The 22,997-nt window shown below is 37.1% G+C and overlaps 1 protein-coding gene across 1 annotated transcript in view; it reads right to left on the reverse strand.

The window, feature by feature from the left end:
* The window catches only part of LOC149808164 (uncharacterized), a 60,370-nt gene extending 50,523 nt beyond the window's left edge, over positions 1-9,847 (reverse strand). The window contains exon 1 of the mRNA XM_089974022.1: positions 9,299-9,847. Within this exon, the coding sequence (XP_089830148.1) occupies positions 9,299-9,506 (208 nt within the window). The 5' untranslated portion in view covers positions 9,507-9,847. The remainder of the gene's footprint in view (positions 1-9,298) is intronic.
* Between the last annotated feature and the right edge of the window lie 13,150 nt (positions 9,848-22,997).

Below are 22,997 nucleotides of genomic sequence, written 5' to 3' on the forward strand. Positions count from 1 at the left end.
CTTGTACTTGAACAACAAACTGGTCAGCAGCAGCATGGATACTTACCCTTATCGGGCCCACCTGGAAAATCTCTTGACGTACGGAATAGATGCCAAGAACACTCATCTCAATGCCTGTGTGGTATGGGAAGCTGACGATGAAGGCCAGTTTGAAGAATTGGTAACTGATACAAGCAAAAATCACAATGCAGGATTTGTAGAACGAAGAGACAGAATCAAAGATGGAAAGAGTTTAGAACTGATGGATCGTTTGCATTTGGACATGTGGTTGCAAGAGAAATATTTGCTGAACGGGGTGAATGTTCGCCTGAGACTGAATCGGAGCAGTACCGCTTTCCATTTATTGGCTAGTGCTGACGATTACAAAACCAAAATCCAAGAAGCCAGACTCTACGTGCGACGTGTGGAAGTGCTACCTAAAGTAGGTAACGACATCAGTCAGACGTTGAGCAGAACGACCGCCAAGTATCCCATCCGACGCGTGGAAGTGAAAACGTTCACCATTTCTGCTGGACTGCAATCCATAACCGAAGATCATCTGTTTCAAGGACAGTTACCCAAACGTTTGATCGTTGGTATCGTCGAGAATACAGCCTTCAACGGAGATGCCGAAAAAAATCCTTTCAACTTTCAACACTTTTTAGTGAAGAAAATCGAAGTCAGTCGTGATGGCAAGACCTTGTGTACCCGACCTTTCGAACCTGACTTTGCCAAGAACAATTACTTGAGATCGTACTTGTCCCTGTACGAAGCCACCGGCCAGTTAGGAACCAACACCACTCACGGCATTACGTATGACGATTATGCAGGAGGCTATGCTTTGTGGGCTTTCGATTTTACTCCAGACCAAGGCAGCGACGAGGGACATTTCCACCCTATAAAATCCGGCCAGATTCGTGTGGAACTTCAGTTTGCAAAGCCACTGGACAAGACAGTGAACGTCATCCTGTATGCAGAATTCGATAATACCATAGAAATCAACAGTTTGAGAGAAGTCATTCTAGATTATTAGAAAGCCATGGAAGACTGTTGTCCCTCTTTACCTAGTGGAGAAACTTTGGAGATGGAATGTAAGGAGACCGTGGAAGGAGAAGAATCTCAAGACAAAGACGAAGAAGATATCATGATGAAGTCGAGATGGCCAGAACAAGAAGCCCATTTAGTCTGCTGTTTTGCCAAACACTTGGTCGACAAAATGACGGAATTGATCAAGAAAAATTGCTATGGATGTCAAAACGATCATCCCAGTCAAATTCAACACGATAAATGCCTGATGTTGAGTCAAGAAGAAAAATTGGACGAGTATCTGGACGAAGCTTGGAGCCTCATCTCGAACAAAGACGTGTTGCACCAGTGGTATAAAGACTTGCGTGAACATTCTTGTCCAGCATTAACCACTCAAGAGATCCATCGTATCGAAGCTCTCCTGAATCAGAGTGAGGAAACAGAACGAATAACCGTTTATTCGTCAGACATTTTCAAGCAAAAAGTCAGGATCGAATTGACGACGTATTATTACCTGTGAAGAAGAAGAAAACAAACACAAAACAATGGATACCTGGGAACTTTATTACCTTTTGAACCACAGTTCGTATACGTCTTCTTGGAATCCCGTCGTCTGTGCTAAAGATGAACTCCCTCATCGCAAACCTAAAGACCATCAAGCTTACGTGATCAACACGGACGATAGTCATCTCCCAGGAACCCACTGGGTAGCCGTCTACTTTCCTCAAGAAGGATGTGTGGAATATTTCGATTCGTACGGATTGCCCCCTTTGGAAGACGATATCATCGACTTTATGAGAAGAAATGCTCAAACCACCCGATTCAATAACGTGAAATTACAAGGCACAGATTCCTTGGTGTGTGGACAGTACTGTGTGTATTTTCTGCATCATCGCAGCCTGGGCTATTCCTTAGAACATTTAGTGACTCATTTTGATCCTCGTTCTTCTGCTAGAAACGATGTGAAAGTAGATCGATGGTTTTGTGACCATTATGCTTATCTTTTGTCTCAAGCTAGGAAACGTAGTGTCCATCAATGGCCTAATGATTTCCAACAGTGGAAATCACAATTTCATTCACAACGTTGTCAGCCTTGTTTAAAGTAGATTGTATTTGAAGAAAAAAATGTTTGTAATTTGAAAAAAATTGTTTGATGTTATCATGTTGGATTATTGTTAGAGTTGTTGTTAGTTAGTGTTAAGTCATTTTTGAATAAAAAATGTTGTGTTTTGAAAAAAATGCCTTTGTGGTTTGTTTAGCTATAAGAATGTTGGATTGATGCTCTTTCATTTCTTACTATCCCTCTCATGAACGTTGCGGCTCGAAAACCGTGTGGGGGATGTTTTCCTTCACGTCCGCGCTTTCACTTTAAGAACCGGGTTGTTCCCAGTCTAGCCATCCATTGTCGACTCATCCTCCTAAGAAGATGTGCTCCAAACTAGCTAAGCTCAACGAAGCCTACGTGAATTTGCATAGGGTCAGACACAGTCTGATACCGAAGCCAGAAGAAATAGAGAATGTGAGAATGTTAAAAATCACTGAAGACCTGATAGAAGAGCTCTTCAGAGAAGAAATGAACAGGGAAAAAGAAGAATGGACAGAGAAATACAGACTTCAAAAACAGCAGCAACAACAACAGCAACAACAGCAGCAGCAACCTGAAGCTGACAGAGGCTTTGTAGATTGTCGTATCGACACCAAAGAGTTCTTCTTCTCTTTCCGAAGAAGCAGACCTATTGCCAGAAAGTCTATCCTCAGAGGACATCGCATTCTTAGAAACTAAAAAAGAATGCCATAGCAAAACAAAAAAACAGCCCTTTTCAGGGCTACCCAATACTCTAGAAAAGAAATAACGATCGATTTGCCAATGTATGTAGGTAGAGTAGTGTGAAAATAAACACTAACTCTAGCTTTTAAAAATGTGAGCGTATGAGTTTGTGTGATTGTGTTTGTAAGTGATAAAGTAGGTTGGTGTGGATAGTAGATTAAAATGATGTTTGTTTTTTGGGCTGCTTGAGGTGTATATTAGGGGTTAGATTGGATTGCTTTGCGTATGTGGATAGTCTATTGAAGTGATGGGTAGCATAAAAAAGTGAGAGAGTGTTTCTTTTAGGTCCGCGCGTTGTTGTTGTTGTTTTTGGTCATGATCTAGGTAAGATGAATTTTATGTTTTTAGGGGGATGTTTTCCATCACGTACGCGCTTTCACTATAAATTGAAACTCGTTCGGCAGTCGAGCTACCCTTGTTGATTGATCAACGCCAAAAATGAACACGAGACTTGAGAAACTGTTGGAGCTTCATGTGCATCTGGAATATGCCAGGCGCATATTAAATGAACTGGCCGCGGAAGCCATTGTCGAGGAGGGAAGGATAAGAGAGGAGGAAAGAAGAAACAAAGAAGAAGAAGAAGAAGAAAGAAGATATAAAGAGGAAAGAAGAAACAAAGAAGAGGAGGAGGAAAAGGAGAGAAGAAATTTCAAAATCCCAGAGAGTGAAAATTGGGATTCTGAAGCAACATATCCTGCCTCTGCTCTCTCCCCTCAAAAGGTAAAAAGTAACTGGGGGATAAGATGTGTATGTGGCGCCAGGCCTGGAAGGTGCCACCATTAACCAGGTGCCCATGAAGTTCCAAACAAAACAGCCCTTTTCAGGGCTACCCAATACTCTAGAAAAGAAATAACGATCGATTTGCCAATGTATGTAGGTAGAGTAGTGTGAAAATAAACACTAACTCTTTATTAATAGTGGAAGTGTATGTGTTTGTGTGTTTGTAAGAGCTAAGGTATGTTGGTGTGAATAGTAGATTATGGGTTTCTTAGCAAATGTGGAGAGTATAGTTAGGGTTATATTATATGAAATGAGAAAAGTGGGATGTTTTCCTTCACGTACGCGCGATGTTCGGTCATCATCTAGGTAAGATCCATTTTATGTTTTAGGGGATGTTTTCCTTCACGTTCGCGCTTTTCGTATAAGAACCCACAGTATTCGTCGTTCAAACCATTCTGCAAAGAATACAAAGAAGATGGCGTCAAACCAAATGGACAAATTACAAACCTTGCAAGACGTTTTAGACAACTTAGGAATAATGGAACAGATGCTATTAAGACTGGTTGAAGACCATTATTCCTATAGTCCCCATCGTGTAAAGATGGAAATTAACAATTTAAGGAAAGCAAAGGACAAGATTAGTGGTGTAATGAAAGAGATCAAGGAGGAGAAGGAGGATGAAGAGGAAAAGATAAGAATAAGAACATGGAACGAAAAAATTGAAAAAGAAGAGGAAAATGAGAAGAGGAAGAAAGAAGAAGAGGAGGAAGAGAAGAAAGAAGAGAAGGAGAAAAAAAAGAAGAGAAAGAGTGTTGGAGATAAAATAAGAAGTTGGTGGAGGAAAAGAAGAAATTAGAAGCAGAAGAAGAAGAAAACCCAAAGGCCCTTTTCAGGGCCAGCCATATTTCTCGAAAAGAGATAGTCTTTTGAATTGCCTACCCCTTTTTTAAATTTAAATTTAAATTTAAATTTTAAAAAAACTTTTTTAAAAAAAAAAATCCCATGTTAAATTCCCCTTGTACGTATAGTATCCCACAATTTATTCCCATGTTAAATTCCCCTTGTACGTATAGTATCCCACGATTTATTCCATGTTAATTCCCCTTGTACGTAAAGTGTCCCACGATTTTTCTCCATGTTAAATTTCCATTGTACGTAAAGTGTCCCAAGGGTGTTTTTAATGCTAATTTCCATTGTACGTAAAGTGTCCCCCTTCACTACTCTCAAATCATATGCTTAAGCAGCTAAGAGTTTTAGCTGACAACAAGAAAAATGTCTCAGTGGACTTTACCAAATTCTGATCTAGTCCTGTGCTAGCACATAGGTAAACTCAACATCTTCCTATATGCCATACAGCTAGATGTTTTATATTTGCTCCTTCCTAAAGTACAGTAATGTCCTGGGTTAACAATGACATGGGAAATTTATTTCCAATTGCAAGGAATACTTTTCTCTTCTTCCACGTTGAATTTCTTGCATCTTTATAATAAAGATATAAATACAAGTACGATTTGAGCACATGTCTGCTAAAATGTTTTTATTTACTTCCGTGTCATCGACTATGCGAAAGCTAATGTCTCCACTTATTTTAGTCATATGCAAGGAGAAATCTTAAAACATGATCCACAAACTTAAATGCAACTCTTCTCGTTGTAGCGCCAAATATCTTGAATAATATAATTAAGAGAAAAGAATCTGGCTGTGGGTTTGCATTTCAATAAGATTTTTAAAAAATAATTGTTAATATGTTTTATAGACTGTTGTTGTTTTTGTGGGGTTTAACGCCATTTTTCAGCACAAGATAGGCTATACATGGCGGCCAGTATTAATGGTGGAGGAAGAACCCGGGAAAACCTCGGAAAGAACCATCGACCCACGAGAAACTACTGGTAAGCTTTCTCACATACCCACGTTGGCTGAATCCGAGACTCGAGCCGGCACAGACAGAGGTGAGATGGCAGTGATCCGTAACGGAGAGCGCCTTAGACCACTCGGGGTCCCTTTTATAGACTGAAAAGTATCATCATATCAGGGACATTTTCTCCAAAGCAGTTTGATTAAAGCACGGTTAAATTAATCGAACTTTCATAATCTTCCTATCTTTAGCTTCCTCTATCAATATTCTGAATTTCAGGGATGTAGATAAAGTACATGTGTTAAATATATATATTAAACTTTGGGTCTGAGGTTGAGTTTCTTGGTCGAAATGTGTATAAAGTTTCGAGAATATGAGCCTGATTACATTGGATATTTTCTGCACACTGTTTTCAAATACATCGTTGCTACTGCATAGAACGCCTGCCTGATTCTGTGCGTGCATTAGCACGAAGGCGATATTGTCTAACTATTTCAACATCGTTAAAAGTTTAAATTTCATACGTTTTGGATTTTCTTATGGGCGATTCATGGATGTGCAAGCCTTTCTTTAAATTCCAATTAAATTGAATGTAACAAATCAGTTATTTTGAAATGTTATAATTTTTTCAGTTCCATACGCAATGAAACGACGTCTGCATTGCGAATTATTCATGTGTAAATTTATGTTTTTTTATTCCACTACCACCATCCCCGACTCACAAACCCAGAATCTAGCCCAAAAGGATCCAACGCATTAAAAAATCATTTTAACCAACCTACGCACGAAATGAATATGGAAATCAACCTTGCACGAAAATGGACACGTTGGATGTAGTGGAACATAAAACCCAGAAATGGGATGTGCTTGGTTCACCACAGCACTGAAAAGTACTGAAGACTGCACATAAAGTAGCGTGAGGGTAAAATAAATATGCTAGTAATAGGAAATAGTTCATAATTCCATTTAGTAAGAGTTGAAAATTCGTTTTAACTTTTCAGAACCTGACATCGATACCGATAAGGATTGCACAGCTGACGTAGAGGCACAGCATGTGATGAGTTAGCATGGCACGTTTATGTTTTGCTGATTCATCAAGTGTTTACGGAGTTTAAACTGTATACGAACTACAACAGAAAAAGGTTGCTCTGGATAATTCATGATTATTAGAATTTTTCTCTAAGTCAGAGCATACATTTCTTGGAGTTTGAAATTCATCAGATTGCTGATCATGTGACTTATAGTGGTCACGTGATACGAGACTCGTATAGATGGTTTATATTTCAAGCCACTCGTCCCTGTTCAGTGTTGGCCTCCGCTGTCGGTATAAGCGGTAAATCAGTTCTTCGTCATGGAAAACTTATTCTAAATTCATAGACTTTCTAGCTCTTCAACCGAAACCTTGTAATTTCGGTGAGTGATTTGAAAGGAAACAAACATTTAAATTCATTTTTATATTAATTTAATATAAATATGAATAATGGTATGTTCCATGTGTATTATTAGTTGGTCTTAAGTATGCCTATGACCTAAGATGTATATCTGCACTTCACAGCCCAGCCAACATGCAGGTTAGGGTTAGAACCAAGTGTTTTGACATGGTTAACTTGCTTCCCTAGGTCCCTCGTAGCGCACGTGACATACATTTTGTAAATAATCTTACACATCATGAATTAGATGAAAATTGGGTATAACAGCTGTTCATACGTTACATCGTGGTTTTGGTTTGTTTTTGGGTTGTTGTTGTTGTTGTCGTTGTTAATAAAACCACGTATCCAATAATGTGCCCCCCCCCCAACCACCACCACCACCACCACCACCATCACCCCACCATAGCCCGTCCGAGAAAATGTACAGATGGAATCTGTCGATTGAACACGTAATATATACCTTTGCCTGAAGTTTTCTTTAAATGGAACGAGAAGTGGATCCAATAACTTTGATCAGTAAGATTCAAGATGGTAACTGAACAGAACAAACAGAACCTTTATAGCGTATTGAAATATCAGGTCACAAGCAGGCGGCACATTGGATTTATTTTTAAAGACCTCAAATACTGCTCAAAGTTTAGATCTAGCTTGACTAATTGGTAAGTTGTACCGTTTGTGATGTATCGTTTAATCGTGCATTCCATTCATGTATGAAATAAATCATTTAACAACACTTGGTTTCAGCTCTTGACAGTTACGTATTGATGCTTGGTAGAGCAGATCCATTCTTCCAATTGAAACCAAAATGTTTTTAATATATTCAAACGATTTATAACTTTACACAGTAGTGTATAACGTTTCGGAAATTTTGAGTGTTTTTGAATTTTTTTTATCGAAATGCCTAATCCAATTATGAGACATTTAAAACAAAAACTGTCAAGGTCTTAATACAGGAAAGCAGAAAGGTGTGCTCTTTCTAAGTTTTGAACTATATATTAGAAATTCAACTGTGAACATTTTCAATAATCCGTATATTATCTAACCCCCAAACTTCACATCCGTTGAACAAATTGGTCAAATTGTGTGATCGACAATTGCAACTGTCAATCGATTTGGAATTGCATATTGTTTATTCTTCTGCAAACAAGATGCGTAGTTATTTCGCTTGTTCAACATCTTGTTTTATATCTTTTATAAATCGCCGATTTTGATACAAATTGAGAATAATTCTATGAAAAAAAAATTAAATTTATATTATTTTTCAACAACTTTCTCCAAAGACCCGCCCACTAAACCAGACTACAAGCTTTGATTCGGCCACTGTGGGTATATGAGAAAGCTTGCCAGTAGCTACGCGTGGGTCGGTGGTTCTTTCCGGGGTTTTCCCGGGTTCTTCCTCCACCATTAATCCTGGCCGCCATGTATAGCATATCGTGTGCTCAAAAATGGCGTTAAACCCTACAACAACAACAACAACAAGCTTTGCTAAAATCAATAATAGACGCATAAAATAATTGTGTCCCTTTGTACTTCAAGATTTCTGAAGATATATGTAAAGAAAATATTTGATCTATTATCGAATACCCAGCACGAAATTCATCATGTTTTGGGGCTGATATATTATGAGGTCGAGGAAACATTTGATCCGTGATCGGTCGGTAATTTTCGTTTCTGGCGGAATCCACGCTATGCTTAAAAAATTGGTCTTATGCTACCTTCAAGCCATGATTACGGGATAAGACCCGTCTTAAGTATCAAACCGAAAAAGTGATATAGATAGGCTTTATTATGTATGTATGTATGTATGTATGTATGTATGTATGTATGTATGTTCAGGTTGTCGAGATTACTGGACCTGTCTTCATAAACGATCTCCTGCTTCTCATTCACAGGCAATTTAGCCTACACGACCTTGAACCCAATTCCCACTAAAGGCTGGAACAAGGTCAGAGGTAAGGACTCGGTATAATCGTGTATCCAAACATTGTATGCAGGATCGATGGATAAACGCTGTCTTTACTGTTAGTATCTAGATGTCGATGGTGTATTATAACGGGTATTTCACCGAATACCAAACTCTGAAGAAGAGGTCATGTGAAGGTGAGTGTGATCAGGTTCTGTCACCACCTGTGTGACTGTACAGAAATATACATTTTCACGGTCTGTAGGCTGGCCCAATTATATAAAATAAATGATTAAAAACCTGATCAGCTTTCTTCCACTGATACACGGGACGCGTTCCAGGGTGTGGTCTCTCTGACCTCTGACATGCGCATCATATAATAACTTGGCTTAACATTTTTAAGAAGTTATAATATATAATAATTTTACAAAAATAATTTCATCTTTACACTTTCCAGAAGTTAAACGTACCTAAATGATCGTAGGTAAATACTCGGACAACGAAGACGATTATGATGATGATGTTGTCGTTAGTGATGATAATGATGATATACATACCTGGTATTTGCATCGGAGATGGTTGATCGTAGTTGTAACAGTTCTTGTAGGCTGGTTGGCAATTCCCAAACCTCCACAGTCCCACATAATCTTGTTTATTATGTGCCCAATATGGGGCTCCAAATCCCAGAATGATCAAAGTGGCCCCGACGAGGAGGGCTATACAAGAAATGAGGGGGAGAGCACCAGCACCAAATGGACCCGCCATTTTCCAGTAGCACTTGTCTTTGAACTTGAATTTTTTCTTGGTCTTCTGGTTCGCAGTTGTTATAAATTTCGAAAGATTTTAAACAATTCTGAGCTTGCTCCTCTATCTTAAGCTCCACTACATAATTAACACAAAAGTGAATACTTTGTAAGGAAGTATCACACACCAGTTGTTGTCAACTGTATTTATATTAAATCTTGCACGTATCTTAGGAGCAGTACAGCCTACGTCTTAATTTCCATACTAGAAATACCAGTTCCCGGGATTATAGACGTCTGCCGTTGTAAACAATGTTCAGACCTATGTAAGTTTGTGCCCCGTCAGCCGTAAACGACTCTCTCGCTTGAATTGATAGATTGATATCACGTGGCCAACTTGCTCTGCAAGTGTTGTTCGTGTTGATGATGCGCTAGAGGTCTTACTGGAATTAATGAAGACTGATCAATAACGCACTAATTGTGCACAAAGTATTCGTCGTGTATTTGCATATAAAAGGGCGCGGTTGTGACGTACATTACACGCTTTAGTAAAAAAATAATCACTTATCATAAGAAATATGATTTGGTGACCGTATGCATGTATGTAGGTAGATAGGTAGGTAGGTATGTGCATCGATGAAAGTTTTGAAACGTTAATATTGTATTTCTGTTGCATACAGTTCTCATAAATTCATAATCTTAGAAATAGCTATTTGAGCTTTATCGGAACGCTGTTTAATGTATCTTTATTACTATATTTCTTCAATTTTACGTACTACAATTGCAGCGTGTTGTCCATTGGCATCATGCTTGGAAAGAACTAAGACTCTATCCTACGCGAAGTGTAGCCTGAAATATCGGCGTGGATTCTTACATAGGTCGCAGTAAAAATGGCGGAAATGATGAAGTAGTCATAATAATATTTCAAGATGGCGGCCATGATAGCCCTGTTGAAAGTCATACTAGCACCATTTTACATTAACAACTGTATATCATAAGAATTATTTAGCGAACACATTATATTTACACGACCCTCCCTTCGTGAGGATTGGCAATAACAAGTTTTATAAGATTTTCAGAGACTGCCTGATTGATGATAGTGGCACCATTTTCATTTAGGACCAACAAGGTATCAGATGAAGTCTTTTTTTTGTGAAAATTCTATGTTGATATGGCCATCCATTCAAGAGGAGCAGCGATAACAATATTTTTGAAATGACCGCAGTGGCGGAAATACAAAATGGTCAACATGCACCATTTTCATTTATGATCCTAAAAGACCTCATAATAAATCTGTATCGCATGTTTCATGTGTTATCATGGCAGTAGTTTAGGAGGGGTAACAACTGCTAATGGACGATGGGCGCATGTCCATTACATAAGCACTTCTGTCCAGTGCCGGATTAAACCCTATGGAGGCCCTTAGGTCCTTAGGTAGTCGAAATCATGCCCCCCCCCCCCCAGCAAATTATTTCCTAATACGTTTTATCAATATTATTTTGATCCGTTGTCGCGGGGCCGCTAGACCCGGTGCCTACTCTGCCTATTTGGTAATCCGGCACTGCTTTCGTCTTTGATCATTAGAACTAACATCGAAACTTGGGCCCATGGTGACCGAGTGATTTCACATGTTCGCTTTTACCAGTCACTGAGTGGGTTCCAGTATCGGGATCGACCAGTGTGGTATATGGGAAACCTTGCCAAGAGCATTCCGTAGGTCGGTGACTCTTATATACTGGCCACCATCGACAGCATATCGTGTGTTGAAAAATGGCGTTAAACCCACATCAACAACAGCTAAATTTTACCTTCAAAGTGGGAAGGGAAAGCGGAGAATAATCAAAGAACAAAAATAATCCTTGAATCTTAAGAAATTTTGTTTGTTCAATTTAGAGAAAGGGTGGGTCAAAGAGTATTAGATTTTTCCTGTTATTATTAAAAGAAACCAAACTGCACCCATATTTAATTGCTAAAATATGAAGTTAATGACCGTCACACATCATTGATCAGCCTTAAAACTTCTCTCTAGTCATAAACTCACGTCTTTTAAAGCTTAGGTGTTACATAATATATAAACATGAACACTAAGTATAACAATGTTACCAACATAATACGTACACATTTCAAACCTGCTGTGCTAGTATTTTACATGGCATGTGTATATGTGACGATACTCATTCTCATCGATTATCTATCTTCAAATTTGTTTCATACTTTAAAATTAGATTATTGAACTTTGGAAATTTCTAAGGTTTATTTTAATCCAAACCCTCCATTGTCCTTCGCCGAAAACAAATTGTTCACAAGGGAGTTAAATCATCCATGGTATGTTCTACAGTTTGTGTGCGAGATCTGAGTGGCTCCCACAGATATATGAACTAAATTTATAAAAATTTCAGGAGAAACAAAAAGTTGTTTTTTTATAGCTTAGATATAAGATACTGCATTGAATATCGGATTTGCAACAATCTTTATAGGTGGCCACAAGAACTAAACTGGAACCTGTTTTGAGAGCCCATATATGTAGTCACGAATCCGGTCTTGGAAGACAGGTGATTCTTTACTTCAAGTCATACTGGGTATTTTCCTATCAAGATATGGAGTCAGAATATGTGGTCTCTTAATACCTCAGGGTTGACTCTTTAAATGTCTATATTTCCACACGCAACAAAACCCATCATTTTATATGGTGATGAAATTGATCAATGCAATATGAAAACCAACTAGCTTGAATTGATATCCTCTAGTTTTGTCTGACGACTGAATATGAGGAAAAGCTTTATAAATGACGAACTTTTGGAAACGCTGTGTGTGCTTATGTGTCAGCTTATGTGTACCCATAAATGTGTGTGTGTGTGTGTGTGTGTGTGTGTGTGAGAGAGAGAGAGAGAGAGAGAGAGAGAGAGAGAGAGAGAAAGAGAGGGAGGTGAAATGATTCCCGTCTATTATGGTGCTTCAGTTATCGTTATATAGGAGACGATCGACTACGTTGTTATTGCCGAGATCAAATAAAAACAATATTTAAATATGAAATTGAAATTGATATAGGGGATAATACAGATGTGAGTAAAGATATAGAATAGGACAACACGGGCCGCGTATGAAAAATATAACAATTTAACCAATTTCATAAACAAAATAAAACTGAACATGACATTTGAATGATACAATTTCTCTTACAGACAGAAAAACAAAATTTATGTGAAATGCAAGTACCCGTTCTGACATACCAATTAAACAAATTTCATTGTAGAATCCAATGAATGATCGAACTCAAATCGCCGGCATGTCAGAATAACATGTTTGCTCTCGTTCCTTTCCAAATCACTGTTGGTGACAGGTTAGCGTTACCCCCCCCCCCCCCCAACCTCCAACCAATTCGGGTCATTAGCCGTAACTTGGTTGTAGTCTACACTCGTTCTCATTGTATAGCACCAGTATGGAGTTATTTTTTCACCTTTAAATAAAAATAATACGCAACATAAATATTTGTCAGCTTTTTCTTCACCTGTGATTGAACAATATTCCAACTCTTTTGGCATCAGATATGGTCTTACCGTAATTCAACAGAACTAGGTTAATGTGGTCTGATGGCAACCTGATAATAATACAGTCTTATTAACATGAAAATATTGAACTGCTCCGGTGGCCTAGAGGTTAGAGTGTCCACCTCGGATGCGGTAGGTCGTGGGTTCGATCCTTGGCCGAGTCATACAAAAGACTTACAAAAATGGTACTAACAGCTGCCTCGCTTGGCGCTCAGCATTAAGAGGTTAGTGTTAGGACTGGTCGGCCTGGTGTCAGGATAATGTGACTGGGTGGGACATCATGCTACATGTCTGCGGCATGATGCTCCAGTGCTAGACATCGCTATAAACTGCCACACTGCGGACATCGTAGCGATATAACTGAACAAATGTTAAAGCTACGTTAAGAAAAAGTCCAAACCCAAATGAAAATATTGTTAATTTCCTAGCTGCTAGCTGCATTCATAACTGGAACCATGACATAACTAGACCTCGTAAAAAGAAAACTGTTACATCACAATGTGGAATGTAAATTACTAGCTAAACGATGTCGATCGACACTCGCCGATTCTCTCGGTTAAGAGAATTCACAACTTAAATACACAAATGAATAATGGGCTTTACTTCTTGTCTTAATTTATGATTCATTGACATAGACTTATTAAAATCAGTTCTTAAAATACATGATAACTATCCTTTAAGATAGATAAATTAATTCTCACAATTCGTGTTAGAATAATACTGAAAACCCTACAATATATGATTTCTACAACATAAAAACCGCTAAATCCGAACACATTTATATCCATGAAATAGTGTATGACATTCTTACAATACATGAATCACATAACATTGAAGACCAATGAACCGTGATTAACTTCTGAACTTAAGGATAACTGAAGTATGAATTTAAAAAGAATAAATTAACATATAATTACAAACTTACATCAATGAACATACTGTATGCAGTTAAGACAACACCTTGGTGCCTTTTCGAGACTCACTCTTTCTATGCACCCGAATCTCTCTCTCTCTCTATCCATCTATCAGTCTACCTACCTACCTACCTATCTACCTACCTACCTATCTATCTATCTATCTATCTATCTATCTATCTATCTCGGCAGAATGCAGATTCGCAATAAAAGAGAAACAAATAGTGGACTTAATGAACGAAAAACATCTCACCTACCATTCTGCCAAAAACATTATCTGTAGAAACAACCCCAACACACCAAAATCTACCTCTGAAACAATCAATGAACACCAAAACTCTCCACACAGAATCAGAAGGTAAACAATGCACCACAAAACATACCCTCGAATCAGGAAACAAAAGAACCAAAAACTACAACCCACATTGTAACAAACCAAGACCACACTGATAACACTCCAGATACAAACAAAACTGTCACACCAAACATCCCCAAACCTAACACACACCCCAACACAGAATTAATACAGGAAGTAATGAACCTAACAACAGGAACCCTAATACAAGATCTCAGTAGCATAATGAGAACCCTCAAAACCATTTTCACCATACTAGCTGATTGGACCACAAGACTAACAGATAAAGACAACGTCAACAATGGATAGTACAAAAAATAATAAAATCACCATCTGGCAATGGAACTGCAGAGGAATCTTTAAAAACCTATCAGAACTGCAGAACAAACTGAATAATACGGCCGTAAAACCGGACGTAATCTGCCTGCAGGAAACCCTCATAGCACAAGAACACAAACGCCTGCCCAAACTACAAGGCTATACCCAGGGAATCTTTAAAAACAGACCCATGGGGCAGAATGGGGGTGGACTAGCAATTTTTTTGTTAGATACACTAATCTACTATGAAATAATAGAAGTACCCCCTAACCTAAACATTAATAATAGCATCGAAATAATGTCAGTAATGATAAATATAGGAACCACAAACATTCAAATAATAAATGCATACGACCCAGGGGGTACCTTCTGCCCTACCAACCTAATCTCACTAAAGGAAATCACTAATAACAACAACAACAATCTAATTATTTGTGGCGACTTCAACGCACAGAGTGAGTTATGAGGAGGTAAAAACAAAGATCAAAGAGGGAAAATGGTTGAAAAATGGATAACTGAGATCAATCTGGTCATCTTAAATGACGGGTCGAACACTAGATTAAACCCTGAGAATGGCACTCTCTCAACCATAGACCTAACCATCAATACCCCAAAATTGGCTCAAATCACAAATTGGTGGGTGGATCAAGAAGATACGTTAGGAAGTGACCATTTCCCCATCACAATCAATATTCAAACAAAAACTCAACACATTCCAAACGAAACCCCACCTAAATGGAGGTACCAACAGGCAGACTGGGACCAGTTCCAATTATTTCTAGCTAGAGTAAATCCAGATAATTTAGAAAGCCCAAGTATTGACATGTATTATGATAACATAACATACACGATTATAGAGGCAGCTAACCGATGCATCCCAAAGACAACTAATATCCAAAATAAAACCCCTGTACCATGGTGGACTTAACAGTGCACTATAGCACATAAAGACAAAAAAAGGGCCTTAAATAAATATAAACGCACCAAAAATTCTATCTACTTCCAGCAATATAAAGATAAAGAAAAAGCGCTAAAACAAACTATAAAAACTGCTAAAATTAATCTATGGCAAACCTTTTGCTCTAAACTGAGTCTAAAATCAAACTCAAAACAAATATGGGACAATATAAAAGCCATAAAAGGGAAAGCAACTACCTCAGCCCCAATTAAAATTAAAAATGCCATAACAAATAAAGATAAGGCAGACCTCCTAGCGAAGCAGTTTTCGAACATGAGTAGCAACAATAATCACACCAGAAACTTTCAAGAACACAAAAAGCTAATGGAGGAAACCCAACCTCAAATGTTTCAAGACCAAGGAACAAAAGAATCTCACCTAAATAGCGACATCACAATACATGAATGGGAGATAGCCCTACGATCCAAAAACGAAACATCCCCTGGTAAGGATCAATTAGGTTACATTATCTACAAAAAACTACCTATCAATATAACAATAGCCATAATCAAACTCTTTAATAGGATACGGGATAAAGGCCAACTACCCACCAAATGGAAACAGGCCATAGTAATACCAATTCCTAAGCTAGGTAAAGATCCCAACAACATAAATTCGTACCGACCCATTTCCCTTACAAACAATATTTGCAAAATAATGGAGGCAATAATCGCAAATAGGTTAAAACACCACCTAGAAACCAATAACCTACTCTCCATAAATCAATGTGGCTTTCGGAAAAAACGGTCCACCACTGACGAACTTCTCAGATTGGAAACATACATCAAACTCGCTTTTATCGCACATAGGAAAACCGATCGCAACCTCATAGCGGTTTTTCTAGACCTAGAAAATTCGTTCGACCTAGTATGGACCAATGGACCAATGGCCAAATTAAACCAGTTTGGAATAACTGGACGCTTGTTCAGCTGGATTGGCGATTTCCTCACAGGCCGGCAAATTACCACAAGAATAGGCAACACCCATTCGGAAGAATTTTCACTTGAAAATGGAACAACGCAAAGCAGTGTAATAAGTCCACTACTATTTAACCTAATGTTAAACGACCTTGACCTAAATGCAGCCTCCACAAAAATAAACTTGTCACAATTTGCAGATGATTGTGGCATATGGAGGAATGGAAATCCTGCCAGTAACACAGTAGTTAAAGAAATCTAGCAGAGCCTAGACAACATAGGGAGATGGGCGGACAAATGGGGTTTCAAAATATCTCATGAAAAAACTGTGGCAATCATATTCATCCCCAAACGAAATAACAACCTAGTCTATCCAAACTTCTATATACAAAATCAATTAATCAAATACAGTAGTAAAATTCCTAGGAATGTTCTTTAACAAAAATCTCACATGGAAACAGCACATTCAACAACTCACCCAGAATTGTAACAAAAATCTCCATTTACTCAGGAACATCACAGGGACTGACTGGGGATCCAACCAGGAAACCCTCCTCACGATATATAAAACCCTAATTAGATCAAAACTGGATTACGGTTGCTAAGCATATAACTCGGCTAAGCAACCTGTACAACAAAAACTTGACACTATCCAGAGAAAAGCCTTACTATTATGCACAGGAACACTCCCCTCAACATCATTAGAAGAACTACAAACACTAACAGGAGAACTACCCTTAAAATTACGTAGGCAAGAACTGCTCCTCCGATACTCCGTTCGATTAGATACCCACCCAGACAACCATCCCACCAAAATAGTTATAAACAAGTGTAAAGTTGTCTTCAAACCCAAAATCATACCCACCACACCAAGTGGCAAAGTAATCCTTGAACTAAGAGAAAAGATACCTCTACTAAAAACACAGGTAACAAACAATACAGACTAGAACAAATCACCATGGTTACAAAACCCACCAAGGATTAACATTGAAGCTACCAAATTAGGCAATAAAGAAGGACAACAAAACTTACTAAAACCTGTACTGGTAAACGAAATCAACCAAAAATACTCCGACTATGTTAAAATATAAACCGATGGATCAAAAACAAACAACCCACCAAGAACACAGCAGCAATAGTCATCCCTGAATTCAATATACAAACGGGATCCAGATTACCTGACTATTTGCTCCATTTACACTACTGAATTCTGGGCTATACTTGAATCACTACAATGGATCAAAGACAACCAAATACCTAAAGCCGTCATTATAAGCGATTCCCTAAGCGTTATCAAATCGATCCAAAATCGCAATGCACACTGTAGGGAACAATTCCTCGACCAAGTATGCCAATTAATCGACGATATCACTACAGCACATCAATTAGTCGAGCTCATGTGGATACCGTCGCACATTGGAATCCCTGGCAACGAAACAGCAGACAAAGTTGCACAAACCAAATTAGGAGATCAAAACTTTATCAAGCTGAACTATAGCTCTACAGAAGCGCTAAGCTTCGCACAAACATATATAGACCAAACATGGCAAGATTTTTGGAACTCCTCCACAAAAGGTAAAAAGCACCATGAAACCCAAAAAACCGTAGATAGGAACATACAGCTACCAAAGGGTACCTATTTAGAACAGAAAACCATAAACAGGCTAATAACTGGAAAAACTAAACTAGCAAGCAGTTTTGGAAGGTTTATAGGACCCAAACCAGCAACCATTAACTGCTTTAACTGCCACACCACCGAAAATCTACACCACGTATTCAATATATGCCCAAAATATCAACCCGCTCGAAAAATATTTATCAAAAACCAAAAATGAGATTGGCTCACCACACACATACCCAGAGTTACTTATGGACTCTAATAAAAATAAACAATCAGCATATAAAAATATAAATAAATTCATAGACTCAGCAGGAATAAGGAAGAAAATATAATTAATATCGCCACAAAACCAAAAGACCCAGTAACTGGCTAAATAAATTTAGAAGCCACCACATAAAAACCCATAACATATCATTCAATGTTATAAAAATAATAATAAATAATTCACTTACTACGCACCTATCAAAAACTAAACAAACAGCAAAATCGGATGTCCTAGATGTCCTTAACGAACCGAGTAATCAGCTAGGACTCCGGTCCTAGATGTCCTTAACGAACCGTTTAATCGGCTAGGACTCCGGTCTCTTGCTAAATAAAGTATAAATAACATTCAATCTCTAAAAACATTGATAAATGATAACTTAAAGAGGCAATATCTAAAAACTTATAAAGAACATAACGTAGGAAATACACCCTAAACACCTCGACTAGGAATACCATAATAACCTTGAAAATCTCTCTTCATACATGATTTCTACTAACAACCTCTATAAGCAGCATAGAATAACCCCCTTGTTCGAACATTATGAAAAAGAAAGAAGAAAAAAAAATAGGAGAAAAAAAGCAAGAAACACCAGGCAAATGCAACAAGAAACCAGCGATGTGAAGCAACCAGGACCGTTCCCGAGCTCTCCTTCCCACTAATGACAGCTAAACATTCAACTGTAAGGGACCTTATGGACCCACAGATTGAGGCCAAACTATCAGGGTTCCTTGAACCCAAAAAAGCCTGGGGGAGGTGGCACCATTCCCTTCCCCAGGAACAACTAGCAGGCTGCGGTGCAGTCAGAAAAAAAGTGGCACATGCACAATTGTGCGCACGCCACTATAATTAAACTCAACAACAACAACAACTATCTCTCTATCTATCTATCCATCTTTCTATTTCTCTCTCAAAATCTTCCAGACACCCGTCCCTTGGACAATTTATTTAACCAGAAAATCTATTCAATAATTTCTTCAGAGTCCCATAGACCTCACGTTCAAAAGATAACTTGAACTGCGGAATTTCGCAAGGGAAATTACTTAAGATATTGAATTTTGTCTGGGATACACACCTTTCGTTTAGTTAAGTCAATCAGGATTAACTTTATCTAACCGCCAAAATTTTAACACTCCTATATAAGTTAGAATAATTCACTGTAGTCTGACTTGATTGATAATTATTATTGGACAATGTAATATTATGACACCTATTTCCAATGGCCAAAGATGGTTTCCGGCTTGGCTCAACTTTGTCGTTTAATCTACCGGTATTATATATATATATATATATATATATATATATATATATATATATATATATATATATATATATATATATATATATATATATATATATATATATATATATATATATATATATAGTGACACAGCATACATATGTTTATATATATGTGTGTGTGTGTTTTGTGTCACCGTGTGACCAATTCATATGTTTATGAATAAGTTATTTATGTTAATCCGTTGCAATCATCTTTACATGAATATTTTCCATTATGCATTGATGCATTGTTAGGTTTCCAGTTATTCTCTCTCTCTCTCTCTCTCTCTCTCTCTCTCAGCGTTTATTTCTGACATTCCAGGGCTGGACATTTTCACATATTATAATGTGTTCAACAAATTTAGTACATGAATGAATAAAGTGACTGGCGGCTGTATGTCGCTGTAATGACACGGAAATGAAGCGGAACACTATGTTTGATCAATGAAAAGGGCTCATCGTGAATATCAATATTAACGTTGCATCAGTTCTATTGTATGTCTATGCCTCACCTATTCCTCGGTTTCACGATCCCAAAACCCTAAAGTGGTAATTTGAATAAGAGAGTGTGCCCAGAGTGGCTTATTTTATGGGAATGCAGGTATGTTACCCAAATAAATGCACTGGTCGATTTTGACGATTTGACCTTTAACGGTTTCAGCGAAACGAAATGAAACGAAACTGACAGCAAAAAGTGAACGTAATCGCTGGAGCGTATCAAGGTCAGTGAAACCCACTTATGTTCACATCACCTTCGTAAGACGATCCCACCTCTGCTCTCGGCATTCACACACCACGGCACTAACTGATAGAGTGGGCACAATTGCTTGCATAGCGCCTGTGCATTTTATGTTTGTAACAGAAGTTTGTTGTCCGTTAAAACATCATGTATCACTGCCTCATGTTTTGTTGTAAGAAAGCCGCTGGTTGTTTTAGTTGTTACGACTCTAACACTAAGTAATAGAAAAGAGTGAAAGCCAACAGGGTTTTCGTAAAATTCAGCAAATATTTATTTCTCTAAAATAATACAAAGTGAAAATTTAAAAATAACTTTTAGTTTTGTGAATTAAATCCAAAATAGTCCTAACAGTTCTATCTCAAGTCAATTATATGATGTTCCAACTAAATTCCAGTGGTGTTCCAAATAAGGTCCAATATTGAATGTGTTGATGTGCATGTAATCTCGAATGTACTAATGTGCCATGGTCTGGAATGTCGAGATGTGTTAAGAGTCTTTTTATGTATCACAAGAATATAATCCAAACGTCCCTGACTGAAATCATCATAATCCATAATTATTGTTTTAGTCCAAGAATATGAATGAGCACTTTGTAATTTTCGTGAATGATAATAAATAAAGTTTAAATAATAAATCCACCCACATTAAAAACTGAACACAACAATAAGACTGATTCCGCTTCGGATGGTTAGGCGGGAATGAAAAATCCATAAGTAAACAAGTTTATATACTCATCCACGTGACCTCGGTCTCAATTACTATTTTCTGGAGAATCTGTCAACCTTATAGGAAATTTCTTTTCTTGAACTTTCTAACGTCAGAATCAAGGCTGTATCTTTAACTGGAACTGTATTAAACATGTTTTCAGTTACTAATGATCTCATTATTAAATCTATAATAATAGAGAATATTAGCTATGTATTCTGTTGATTACAAAATAATTGTCACTGGTCAGGTTTACCATTAACTTGATTTTGGACGAAGATCGATTTTGCAATATGCAGATATGCATATCATATAATCAATGAAAACACCAACAAACAATACAAATCGAATATACACAACAGGTTTTGATTTTGGTGTTTTACAGTAGAGGAAGACAAATTGGGGTTTGTTTTAAAGGCTAGTCGGGTAAAGTACCAAGTACCCAGGACACACCACTGAAGATGAGCTGGACTGATCAGATGATAGGATTCCAACCTGCACCCTTTCGTTCGCGAGTCCATTACGTTAAACACGTAGCCACTGCTGCTCCTGTCTCCATTAGTCGTCTTTAACGATATGCAAGAGAGCAAACGTATATATATATATATATATATATATATATATATATATATATATATATATATATATATATATATATATATATATATATATATATATATATATATATATATATATATATATATATATATATATATATATATATATATATATATATATATATATATATATATGTATATATATGTATATATATGTATATATATATATATATATATATATATATATATATATATATATATATATATATATATATATATATATATATATATATATGTATATATATATATACGTTTATAAGAATGTTTATATATAAATATATATATATATATATATATATATATATATATATATATATATATATATATATATATATATATATATATATATATATATATATATATATATATATATATTCACTGAAGATATTGTTTTGGCAGGCAGGGTTGGGGGACCCTGTTATTTCGCCAGAGATATCATAGATAAGATAATAATCCCATGACAGCATTATAAAATACATGTAATGTAATCAACATCACATATAATGAAAAATGGTGCAAGAATAACTACAGGTGCAAACATAAAACAATATATTGCATACTTGTGAGGATTTACCGACATAGAAACAGGGAAAAAAATCTAAAAACACCTCTAATGAAATGGAACTTTCAGCACAAGAAATTGGATTCAACTTGTAAAGTTTTGATTTTCGAAATAAAACATTGAAAATTTTACTACCGCTGTGTAATTCAAAAGTTCAAAATGTAGAGCTGGGAGATATAAATGTACATTGTCAACAACCGCTGTGCAATTCAATAATTAAGGCTACAAAACTCTGAATATCAAATTGAAATTCCAAGACCAGCATTTTGACACAACAGGCGAACCTGGAATTCTCGACATATGACATTAAAATTTCATAATTGGACCAACGTGTGTCCGCTAAGGCGTCTCAGCCAGTAGCCGGTAATTCAAACTTTTGGCATGGAGTTTTCACATTCATTGCAAAAGGTCTTAATCATGGTCACACGATATGATGACAGCATCATAATGAGGAACTGGTCACTCGGTTCAGATTCAAGCCATTAGTTATTGCTATAGACCTAGATACTTATCGGACAGCATTTGAGACATGAGTGGGCCTATTATGGCGAGGAGTGAGTTTAATCTTCTAAACGTTTGAGCAACTTTGATATATAATAAAAATAAGATTTTCTTTTCCTACGTTAAACTTCAGATATATTTCATCTTGTGGTACCCAAAATTATATATTTTAATACATCACGATGAAATATATCCAGTATTAACGTTGAAAATAA

Source organism: Sinohyriopsis cumingii, chromosome 1 (genome assembly GCF_028554795.1).
Source record: "Sinohyriopsis cumingii isolate HCF-2022 chromosome 1, ASM2855479v2, whole genome shotgun sequence".
In the NCBI taxonomy this organism is placed as follows: domain Eukaryota; kingdom Metazoa; phylum Mollusca; class Bivalvia; order Unionida; family Unionidae; genus Sinohyriopsis; species Sinohyriopsis cumingii.